Raw genomic sequence first — 12691 nt, 5'->3', positions numbered from 1 at the left:
GTCTTGCAAGAAAGAGTGGATACGGACACTTACATCAACTTAACAAAGACGATATAAAACTATTCCTCCAATCTGTAATGGCTGTACATCTGATGAGAAGAAACCAATAACACAGAGACGTTATGGAAAACAACAGAAAACATAACTACCTGAATTAGATAGACACTCACATATGAAAAAAATAGTGATTGCATTCATTACACATCTCTCTCAAAGTTGGTAAATTATTTTTACCTTCTGTAAGGGAAGGGTATGTTGTTCTTTTTGTCTGTCTTTCTTTTTGTCATTTTGTCTGTCTGTCTGTCTGTCTGTCTGTCTGTCTGTCTGTCTGTCTCTGTCTGTCTGTCTGTCTGTCTATCTACCTGTCTGTCTGTCACTACATTCTGTCTGTCTGTATGTATGTGTATCTATCTATCTATGTCTGTCTGTCTGTCTATCTAGTATCTGTCTGTCTCTGTCTGTCTGTCTGTCTATCCATCTGTCTGTCTCTATCTGTCTATCTATCTATCTATCTGTCTGTCTTTGGCTTTCTTTCTATCTATGTGTGTATCTATCTGTCTGTCTATGTCTGTCTCTATTTGTCTATCTGTTTGTCTGTCTGTCTAGCTCTGTCTTTCTGTCTATAGATATCTATCTGTCTGTCTGTCTGTCTGTCTGTCTGTCTGTCTGTCTATGTCTGTCCATGAACACGATGTCTCAAAAACTACTACATTAATTGTAATGGAACTTGCTACACTATCCTTAGTGAAATGGCAGGAACTGGTTAGCTAGATTTTGGTAAACATCCTATGAATATTAATAATTTTCAGTATTTATCTGAAGAATGCAAGCTTTCGGTATTATTTATTTGGTATACATGTACATGATAAAGAATTATGTAGAAACAACAATTCTTACAAAAGACATTCAGTTAATGTCTGGTTAACACCCTTAGATTTTATCTGATTCTTTCAACCAAACTGCCAACTGTATAGTAATTTCCTGAGATGATAACATAAAGTTCCATCTTGGATTTGAGAAAAATCGACATCTCACAAAACACTGCTTTGTAATTTTTAGCAAAAGTCAATGAAAAAAACTATTACTGTTGTCAAATCAATGTGGAATATCTATATACAGCTCTGCCTACTCCAAATTAATTGTGTTGTCATTTTTGTTGAATTGTTACCTTTAAATTTACAACAACAACGGTGCACTTTTTACACAAAACATTTCTTACGAAAAAATCTATCATATCGAACTCATGTCCATTGTACCTTGAAGTTGAAGTAAGTATAAAATCTCCATATAGAGTTGTTAGGTTTACCCATACATCATTTTTACTGTAGTATCCCGGATGTTAGTGAAAATCTACAGGTGTGTTCAAAAGTTATAATTTTTACTGTCATGGAATCGTTTAGTTGCTTCACTTAGCTATGATGTATAATGATTAAAAAATCAAATGAGTTTCATTCAGTACACTATTAATATAAAGAATATTTCAGGTCAAGCACTTAGAAACATAACACAGAAAAACGTAGTAAGTTTATTAATAAAAAGGATATATTATACTCACTTCTTAGACTACTTAACTTTCTAACGACAAACCCTCCCACAGTCTCCCCTTCAACATTTCTAAAAAAAAAAAACTGAAAAAAACATACGTACGTACGTACGTACGTACGTACGTACGTACATACATACATACATACATACATACATACATACATACATACATACATACATACATACACACACACATACACACACACATACATACACACATACATACACACATACATACATACATACATACACACACACACACATACACACACACACACACACACATACATACATACATACATACATACATACATACATACATATATACACACACACACACACATACATACATACATACATACATACATACATACATACATACATACATATTGCGGTGAGGTGTCTTGCAAAATAGAAAATAAACAGCAAAGTGGCTAGTTATCGTTAGAGCTATTAATGTTAGCTACTGAGTATCGAATTACTGTTAGAGCTATTATTTCTATATTATGTAAATGTAGCCACATCTCCAAAGTTTGCTTTCAACAATATTTATCGGAAATGTGAAAAAAAAGAAAGTTGAGTAAATTCAGTCAGGTCGATTAATATTGAAATTTCCCAAACGTTCTCTCAGTACTTTCCCGATTCATTTGTCGAGACATTATTGGCATAGAAACAGTGCGTCTAATTTTTCAACTTCCATTTAAGTACAACCTGGAAACAAACACGCAAATGGGTTATAAATACATTAAGTAAACGTATTACTGTAATATAAAGTGTAGATCCATGTATTTGTATAGAGGTATTTATTAGCAGTCTATTGATTGAGTTTACCGCTCTCTTCTCTGTGTATTGTATTGCCTTGAAAACTGTAGCAATTTAGATAGGCTGTTCTAGCAGTTAATTATACCCCTACAATCGTCTGCTTCAAATATACTTTGTATCACGCTATTGTGATTGAGTGACTAGTTACCGACGGGGTGAAAGCCATTAATCAGGACAGCATCTTCTCCTAATTAAATTTTTAGCGGAAAAGCAATAGCCATGGTTGGTATTATTGACGTTCTCCATTTATTGATAAAAGATATTCAAACGGCGGAAATTATTTTTTGAAAAGTTTCCACATCCTGTTCTGTGCTGAAAGGTTACGCAAGGTAAGCAAAACGTTTTCTAATTCAGATAATCTACAACTTGAATTTGGACGAATTCGTAGCTTTCTCGGTAGGACAAAGCCATATTTAGCTAAATTTGTGCAGTTGTATTACTGTGTTAGTAATAATTGTTAGCAATGGGATCAAAACATGACCACAAGTGTGTGTGTGCAGTGTGTAGTAAGTCCGTATCTATGTGCCTTTTTTATGTGAGTCCGGTTGTCTGTCTGTCTATCTATCTATAATCTATCCATATCCATCTATCTGTCTGTCTATCTATCTATCTGTCTGTCTGTCTGTCTGCCTGTCTGTCTGTCTGTCTGTCTGTCCGACCGTCATGTATGTATGTATATGTATGTGTGTGTATGCATGTATGCATGTATGTATGTATGTATGTATGTATGTATGTATGTATGTATGTATGTATATGTATGTGTGTGTATGCATGTATGCATGCATGTATGTATGTATGTATGTATGTATGTATGTATGTATGTATGTATGTATGTATGTATGTATGTATATATGCATGTATACATGCATGTATACATGCATGTATTTATGCTGGTACATGTGTTTTAATACACATGTCTATGTTATATTTCATGTTTCCCTTTATTGACACTGGACAAATAAAGCCAAAATAAGACCAGTTCTCCCTCTATCCTGTGATCTGTCTCTGCTAATATGTACGATAGTCAATATACTTTAGTTGATTTGCCATTTATTTACGTCCTATGCAATCAATATCTTGATATCTAGCTTGGCTTGCCAGTTTCTTGTTTGTAATGAAGCTGTAATTTGTTGCCAAGACAACACATTGATCTTTCATATCATTTTGAAATATTGATTTTGTTGGAATTATTTCGTTCAAAAATTATGTTCCATCGTTATATCATTTCACACGGACGTGGGAATTTGTACGCTAAAATTAAATTTGTGAAAGACATTGAAGTATTTCAATGTATTCTTTTATATACTAGTGCAGTTTATGCGCCAACGTTTTTTTAATAATAATCTTTATTCGTTCAAATAAATTCGGAAATTTGTTGAATGGTCGCCGCAAGAGCAGCGCCCTAGTGATGAAGAAGCAGGAGGAAACTGGAGTACCCGGGGAAAACCTGCGTTGTTCGACAGGGTCAAACTGAGCATCACCCTTCTTGGAAGTTGTTGGAAATATGTTCTCGTTTCAATATGTTAGATTTCTTTACTCCACGAAAACACGTCGTCGCAAACCACGGCCTGTTTTACGGCAACGTTCTTAACGAGCCCCCCACTGGAAATGTATAGCGGAAGACATAACAGCTCTGATTTGCGAGAATGCGAAAACATCGCATCGTGTTTTTGTTTGTTTTTGTTTTTGTTGTGTTGTGTTGTGTTGTGTTGTGTTGTGTTGTGTTGTGTTGTGTTGTGTTGTGTTTTTTTTTCTTTTTAAATTGTGTTTGTAACATTTAACATTTAACATTTATTTCATTTCTAAAGCGCTTCCTCTATTTAAAAGAAAATATTCAAAAGCGCTGCACAATAAGTTAAAAGAGACATTTGATAAGTTAAAAGAGCATTGACATTTAAGAAATACTGTAAAAAAAATTATATATTTGAAAATATACAATCGACATATTGTTTATTTTAAGTCAAAATATTGGTTGTCATGGTAACATTGACATCTTGATTTATTACGAGAAGTAATAATCGTTAGTTGCTGAATATACCAAAGTCTCATTATACGACATCGTACGTTGAATACTAACAATATTCGCCCCGTCACTCTTAATTTAGAGGACCTTTTGTCAAACTAATTTTCTATTATTTACCCAGTGCATGGTTTCTAGGTCTTTCGTGTTCATTAAAACTGTGTATTCATGTTTCATTAGCTTAACGGTGTTTAGTCTTCCATGACAAGCCTGGAGAAGTGGACCTTTACGAGCACGAATCATGAAGGTAGCGTTGCATATTTTAATTTGTTATGCAAACTTGTGGTTAGGTTACACAAAATTTCCAGTCAGGTGTTTTTATTTTTGAAAGCATAACATATGTTCAAAACTAGAACACTGTTGACGCATCAGAACACTGTAACAGTTTTTGAACACAAAGTAAGAGTTCAGAACAAACAAATAGAACACATACATTCTAGATCTGAACACTAGTGTTTTATGTTTGGACACACGCGAAGCTAAACTGAACACATGGGACGCGTCCGAAGCGTCAAAATCTTTAGAGTGTGCTATCAACTTAAGGTTAAGTACGCCGAATTCCGTCGCGCATACGTTTGTGCGCAATAAAACCCCCTAGACTGACGAAAATATACGTGTGCGTCGGCCATTTTTTAGTTCTGCAGACGATCAATCGACGGTACCTAAGATGTTAAAATCCGGTAGTGGCAAATTTTTGAAACGGAGTGAATTGTCACGTCGTCTAAAGGTAAAAGAAGCAACAGTGAAAAGGTGGCGCGTACAATCAGTAAGTGGGGACTATCCAAACCGTCCGTTGGATCCGGACTCGATTGCAAGTTCAACTAATGTTACGAATGCTGATAAAGACAAGCTGACAACAACGACCACCAAGGATGTCCCTTGGAATGAAGGTGTAAGAGTCGTCAATCTTGGAGTACTTGCTCAAGAGTTAGATTCGTGTAAAGTATGTCGTAACCATCTTCGTCTCATCAAGTGTACTGGCGAAACTAAGTACGGGGGAGGCAGTGTTTTACATGTTGAATGTCACAACTGCGGTGCCAATAATAACGTGTACACAAACAAAACCCATCGAAATGTCGGACAGAAGCGTGGAATGGCAGCCTTCGATATCAACACTAAAATAGCAACAGGTATGTGACATCGTTGATTTTGATGAAAATAAGATGTAACTACAATCGTTGTAATGGTGAATATGTATGTCATAGAGATCTGATCTCTATTTTCGGGTAAATACTAGTTACAGATTAGGAAATGAATCACATTCTTTCCACCTACATGATGTACTGTCTAATGCTATTATTTTGGTTACTATTTCACATACTTGTATTTAGTTGTCTCTCTGACTAATTGGGACTATGTTGATATATTTCTTGTATATATGCTTGGAATATCTGTAATTGTATAATAATATACCCTTTGTGATTTAAATATAGACTTCCAATCACAAAATAATACCGTTTCAGTTTGATACATAAAGCATGATCAAATTTAAAAATAAAGTTCATTTTAGTGAAGTAACTACTTGTTCTCAAGTGTATATATAGATTGTAAGTATTCTCCTTTTTATCACCCCAAGGTATGATCAATGCAGGTATTGGTGAAACACATGTCAATACCATGTTTTCTTCCATGTCACTACCAACAATGCACAACCGAACACTGAAACGTAAAGAGAAATTAGCTGGGGAAGCTATTACCCATGTAGCAAAAAGATCCTGCCAGCAAGCTCTTAGAGATGAAGTGATGTCCTCAAAGAAACCAAGGTATGTTATTGAAATGTCACAAACACAAACACATACACGCATGAACCAACCAAACTGATCAAGCTGTTAGACATACAATGTAGCAGTAAAAAAATACTTCATAGTTCATATCATAAATGAGCAATATTAAGTAATAGAAAGTTCACTTTTTAAAAAATTAATGTAATCATCTTTTCAATTGTCACAGTGAGCCTTATTGTCAAAGTACAATGTATAATACAATTGTATAAATACACGTATGATATCAGTAGGTTTAAACTGTTCTCAGATTTTGAATACAGTGGAGTCGATTATGGCTAGATAAAGTAAAACATTTTGCCCACTTATTTGCTTGGTTGTAATATGTCACCATATTTACTTCTCTCTTTCTTAGGATTGATGTATCATACGATGGGGGATGGCAAAAGAGAGGCAGTGGACGAGATTATAAAAGTTTATCCGGTGAGTATTTCATATGTGCGTGTACATTTAGATTAGAAATGTACAAAATAATATGTCAGTCAATTGTACCTTTCAATTGGACAAATTCTTTGCTATTGTTAGGATGAGTTTATTCTCATAAAGGATACAAAATCTGGCTACATGGGACATTAAATTATCTTCATCATAAAACCAACTTTATTTGCAACACTGCTACCAATACTTACCTTCCAAAATCATTGTACATGTGTTTATGTATCTCTAAAGGTCATGGAACACTCTTAGGCAGGGAAACAGGCAAAGTGTTAGCGTATAGCACAAGGTGTAAGCAATGTAGAGTCTGTGAGTCAGCAAGGGATGGAGCGAAAGTCAGACAGCATAATTGTCATAGAAACTGGTCAGGAAGTGCGAAGGCAATGGAAGCTAGTATAGCTGTTGAAACTGTTAAAGAAGTAGAAGAAGTAGTGAAAATAGACAGTGTAACAATGGATGACGACTCCACTACAATAGCTAAATTGCATGCTGAAGTCAGGCCAGATATAGTGAAAAATAAAGACAATAACCATACCAAGAAGGGATTTGCTAACAAACTCTAAGACAAAGAAAGTCACAGAAAAGAAAAGGACAAAAGAAGGAAAGCTGCAAAGAATAAAGGTATGTATCAATTAAAACAATCACCCAAAAAACAGGTCATGTGCAGAACCTGTGACATTTCTTTGGTACAGTTCTGTGTTTGCAAACCTGGCATGGTCAGGGTTGTGCTGTAACAGAGTTTTGGTCACATACATGCCTGTTTATACAGGCATGTCACAGGGTCTGTATTTCTACATGTATCAGTACCTGTGTGCACATTGACTGTATACATTGCTGAGGGTACACTGCTGATACAGTGATGTGTATACAGGCATGTCACAGAGTCTGTCTTTCTACATGTATCAGTACCAGTGTGTACATGACTGTATACATTATTGTAGGTATACAGGTGTGTCAAAGGTCTGATTCTATCCTGATGGCATGTTTATATATGCTCTTGAAACATTTCTTCACACTGTTTTTGAGATATTCCCAGAAATTATATACCTGTACCAACAGACCGCTTTCATGCATGTGTATACAGTCCCAAAATCTAATTTAAAGATTTTTTTAAAAACATCTCTGCCTGCACATTAGCATGTACATGCATCCCTTTTTCATCCAGCTTAATTTTATATAACTCTATTTTGTTGAAGCACAAGGAGAAAAGGGCAAAAAGCATTGCTGCCACAGAGGTCAGAGAAGGTGTTACATACCAGCAAGATATTTCAGAATCATACCAAAATGAAGAAATTCCTGAACCAATAAAACCACCTACACAAGTACCAATTGATTTAGGACAGTATACCCCAGTTATCTTTGATATTGAAACCACTTCTGCATGTAAGTATAACTGCATGAGTAAAAAGTATTCATACTACAGTTATATGATAACACATGATAGCAAGGGTAATATCATGATTTATGGCATACCCAAGGGATAGTGGTCATGACAGTAATATTGATGATGCCTGAATGTAAGGAGAGTGTATCATCAATATCACTGTTAATATATACTTATGACTGCTAGTCCAAAGATGGGCAATGAATTGTGATATTGCCCTTGATTTAATGTATTGTTTTATTTCACTGAACTGACTTTCTAAAAACTGAGTCAAAGTTGGGATGCCAAAGTTGAATTGACTATTGCCACTGAAAAAGTACCATTTGAAATGTAAGTATAACCAAATAGAGTTGGTAAATTGATAAGTTTAGAGTACAGTTAGTGACTACCCTAATTAATTTTACTGGTTTTTTTTTTTTGTATACGCAGATTGACAAAATGCGTTTCAGTAATTATGTGTACTATACAACCGTTTGTTACATGTAGGTACAAAATTGAATTCACAATTCAGATGTTTTATTTGACATCAAAGCACAACATCACTCACACAATATACCTTGAGAGTCGAAAACCAATACTCAAACACTAAAGCAATATGTCACCCAACATTGAATTTTAACCTATTGATAATTTAAGTTGAACAACTGAAATGTAGGAATGTGTAACATGTTACATTTCATATATCCCTATCATGTACCCAGAATTACTTCCAATGTAGTTCAGTGGAGAGCACGCGTATCAAACCAGTGCTGCAATTATTACTGAACTAATGTGGTGTTCATTGAATTGCAGATTCAACTGCTGAAATAACCCAGCTTTCAGCAAGGTATGATCAGCACCAGTTTGAGGAGTACATCCTACCCAGGCAACCCATATCTCAGATTGCATCAGAGAAGACACACCTCACGATTGTAGGAGGAAAACTGTGCTACAAGGGCCAACCAGTACAGTGTGTACCAAAAGAGACTTGTCTGACAAAGTTCTTAGCATTTTTGAAGAATGTTCATAATCCCATCTTAGTTGGTCATAATTGTCGTTCATTTGATTGTCGTTATTTAATTAAATCTTTACAGGATACCTCTTTACTTGACCAATTTCTCACAACTGTGGCAGGTTTTGTGGATAGCTTACCTTTATTTAAATCTATTTTACCAGGTAGAAATTCTTACTCACAAGAGAGTCTTGCTAACGATTATGTAGGCCAGATATATGATGCACATAATGCCACAGCTGATGTTATCATGCTACAGAGGTTGATTGAAACATGTAATGTATCACTGTCAACATTGTTAGAAAACAGTTTTACATCACACTGGATAGTTCAACACCAGCACTACAAACATCAACAGTTGTGTAACTACACTACCCTAGTTAGTCTTGTTGATAACAAAGTGCTTAGCAAATCTATGGCTCAGAAAGTAGCGGGGTCTGGTTTGTGTTATCGACATCTTCATTTAGCATATCAGAGAGATGGTTTCAATAGTTTAAGGGATTTATTTTCTGAAGATAGTGGTGGTACAGTAAGAGTTACCAAGTCTGACCGCATCATAAACAATGTTTGTAACTTTTTTAATAGTCTAACATGAGATATGTAATAAGAATATTGTTCATTTTCATTTTTTTCAGGTAATAGTGAACAAGTTTGCATGATCGTTTGTCATATAAAAGGGCATAGATACTTGACTAACCATGTCAACTAAATTTTGAAATGTTTTAAAAATCAACTATAATAGAAGAACAGTATGTTGAAAGAGATTGCAAATTCTTGACACTCTGTAATGTACTTTTTTGTAACCTGCTAGAAACCATACATACGTAATGTGTATAGACATATTGGTAGAGAGATATATATTAGTATTATATTTGTAATAAAAAGTCAGATTGTTCTCTCAGGAATGTTCTGTGTTTGTAAGTGAGTGATGTGTGTAGAAGTGTGAGGATATGGGAGCTGAAAACAGTTGCAATCATGCATATTGTGTAACATTATGATGAACAGTTTCACATATTGAAAATAACATTGGAATGCCCTATGCACAATGTTCAGTATAAGCCTCAGACTGTATATCTGAGAGTAAGCTAGGGGGCTTTGGAAATATTGCAAAAATATGGCATCGACGTGTCTTTAACCTTGTCTACTGAGATTCCACAGTAGACCAAACATTGAAACTAGGTGACAATTGGGAGGGGACAAAGTGACCTTTGACCGCTGATATAAAAGGACCCCCTAGGCTCTCCAATTTTAGCAAAGATATTCATTTGAACTGACCATAGCCTTATCAATTATCAATGTGCCAGATATAAATGTTCATTTATTTTGAAAATAAGCACGGTGACATTGCAATTTTATTTTGGCAAAGTGATCTTCATTTATCAAAGTTTCATTCAACAAAATTTCAAAAAATTGACAAGACTAACAGAAAATTGGTGGTAAAAACAAAGACTGTCAATTGTAAAAATTGTAAATGACAGTTATTGGTCAATTATAGTATCAAATTGGCTTGGCAACCATTTAAACCTTTATTATTTCTGAAATTTATTAGCTGTTCTTTGATATATCTTGAAATCATTGCATATGGGGTAGTATTTTCCATCATTTTGCTCTATTTTTCTGAAGGTTGTCAATTTCAACATATTTAAGGCCCCAAGTTTGGTCATGTTTCCATGGAAACGTGACACGGCGACCCCTATATTTTATTTCGTTTTTTGAAGATTCATGTATCAAAGATCGTGTATGCCAAATTTCATGAAATTGACAAGACTTTCAAAAAAGTCTCATTTTGTAGTACATCTCCTTAAAGGAAATTCAAAGTCCAGTCAGGTGTGTATATCAGCCTTTAGTACACTCGTATTCAGTATTACATTTAGCTTAATTATAAATAGACTTTTGGGTGAAAGAATAGCCCCATTTTAACTTATAGACTTTTGGGTGAAAGAATAGCCCCATTTTAACTTATAGACTTTTGGGTGAAAGAATAGCCCCATTTTAACTTATAGACTTTTGGGTGAAAGAATAGCCCCATTTTAACTTATAGACTTTTGGGTGAAAGAATAGCCCCATTTTAACTTATAGACTTTTGGGTGAAAGAATAGCCCCATTTTAACTTATAGACTTTTGGGTGAAAGAATAGCCCCATTTTAACTTATTCAGTTTGGAAATATTGCTCTCTTGGAAATTGAATCAAAAGTATTGGTAAAATTTAACATATAATTATTTTTGGCAGATGAGGACGCTGTTTATATGTATGGTTATCATGGCTGGTGTCATGTATGTTCTTCTAGTTGTAAAAGTACCAATTTCTCATGGTGTACAGAACGAACATGCGAATAAGTGAGTATTGTACATTTCCCTTAAGGAATTCCACTCGTTTCGTTTGAACCATAGATTCCAAACTCAGATTTGCATATGTAGAAGATATAGCAATGAATTCATATATATGTAAGGAAATGTAAAATGAGTAGACGTCGTTATGGACAATGAATAAAATGTGTGGTTCCGATTACGCTCAATTTTAGAATATTAGGTTAAAACTTTCTTCATGTTTAGTTCAGGTAGTTATGTTTTCCATTGTTTTCCATATGATCGATTTTATTTATTTATAATACTTAAAAAAATAGGTTTAGGACCGACAGTGAAAAACTAGGTGGGGCATCCAGAACATTTGCTTCAGGCATGATGACAAAAACATTTTCTTGACGAGAATGAATACACAACAATTAATGTAATTCACTAAATACTGAGTTTTGTACGTTCAGTAGTAGTATCTGTTGTCATAGAAACCAACAAGTAACATTGTAATAAATCAAGTTGACATTCAGTATTAGTGTACTCGAATTCCTAATAACGTTTATGCCGTATATTTTACTTCAATTACAGACTTTGCGACTTTGATCAATTGCTCCATAATTAAACACATCTCTTTATTGTGTCAAATTCAGGGCAATGACGTCATCACAGATATCAGGAACTGAACTACTTAATGTGAATATAAACAAAACAGAACTTGGCAGAGAAGATAACGTGTGTGGAGACGGAGTCATTCTAATAAGAGACAACAACATAACAGGTTCTATCAGGTATTGGTTAATTTAATGCAATCAAATTAATGTTTTCACCGAAAAGAAATGTAACAAAGTTCCCTTTCAGGAGCTATTTTACGTATGTTGTCCTGAACCATGTTAGCGCCCTGGGTGATTGAGCTATTTTACATATGTTGTACTGAACCATGTTAGCGCCCTGGGTGATTTGAATAGAATCCGTTAGTTTAAAAGGTCACGGTCTGTTCACATTGCTGTTATGGACTCCTAAACGTATGTCAATTCTCCAGACATAAAGCCAACTTCCTGGGCCCTGTGATCACTGCCGAGATAGCAAACAATGCATGAAACCAGGTACAAATCGGTGCCGTGATATAGCAAGTGCGCCTCTGTATGTGCTGTGACCCATCTATGGAATGAATTATGGATGATAACAAACACCTCCATACGTGATACCTTAACGGCAAATCAAAGTTATTCAAATGTATTAATACTTTGCGATAGATGAAAGCCTCTTTCTAGTTCTGATGAAAAATATCCTGAAATTCGGAGAAAGAGTTTGAAACATTTATTTCCAAGGTGATATAGGTACGTTAAAGTGGCCATGTGCATGAGGTTTGGGTATTTATTTTAGATTTTTAATTTTGTTTTAATTTCACACACCCACAC

At 34.8% G+C, this 12691-nt stretch overlaps 2 protein-coding genes across 2 annotated transcripts in view; both read left to right on the top strand.

Moving 5' to 3' along the window:
- Positions 1 to 4543: 4543 nt before the first annotated feature.
- LOC144453117 (uncharacterized) overlaps positions 4544 to 12691 on the top strand; it is a 10355-nt gene continuing 2207 nt past the window's right edge. The window contains exons 1-3 of the mRNA XM_078144395.1: positions 4544 to 4634; positions 11209 to 11315; positions 11924 to 12061. Coding sequence (XP_078000521.1) covers positions 4629 to 4634; positions 11209 to 11315; positions 11924 to 12061 — 251 coding nt within the window. The 5' untranslated portion in view covers positions 4544 to 4628. The remainder of the gene's footprint in view (positions 4635 to 11208; positions 11316 to 11923; positions 12062 to 12691) is intronic.
- LOC144452930 (uncharacterized) lies at positions 4985 to 7914 on the top strand. The gene is made up of 5 exons (XM_078144145.1): positions 4985 to 5517; positions 5964 to 6150; positions 6524 to 6591; positions 6838 to 7224; positions 7800 to 7914. Exons 1-4 carry the CDS (start codon positions 5055 to 5057, stop codon positions 7164 to 7166), a joined length of 1047 nt encoding a protein of 348 aa, XP_078000271.1. The 5' UTR covers positions 4985 to 5054; the 3' UTR covers positions 7167 to 7224; positions 7800 to 7914.

The sequence above is a fragment of the Glandiceps talaboti genome, chromosome 23 (genome assembly GCF_964340395.1).
Source record: "Glandiceps talaboti chromosome 23, keGlaTala1.1, whole genome shotgun sequence".
Lineage (NCBI taxonomy): Eukaryota > Metazoa > Hemichordata > Enteropneusta > Spengelidae > Glandiceps > Glandiceps talaboti.
This window is presented reverse-complemented; position numbering and strand designations above follow the sequence as displayed.

Bases quoted from the DNA above. Each gene is read 5' to 3' on its own strand.
- LOC144452930 (XM_078144145.1), top strand. From the start codon at position 5,055: ATGTTAAAATCCGGTAGTGGCAAATTTTTGAAACGGAGTGAATTGTCA. The intron at 6,151-6,523 runs GTATGTTATTGA...TCTCTTTCTTAG, and splicing joins ATGTCCTCAAAGAAACCAAG to GATTGATGTATCATACGATG. The intron at 6,592-6,837 runs GTGAGTATTTCA...GTATCTCTAAAG, and splicing joins AGATTATAAAAGTTTATCCG to GTCATGGAACACTCTTAGGC.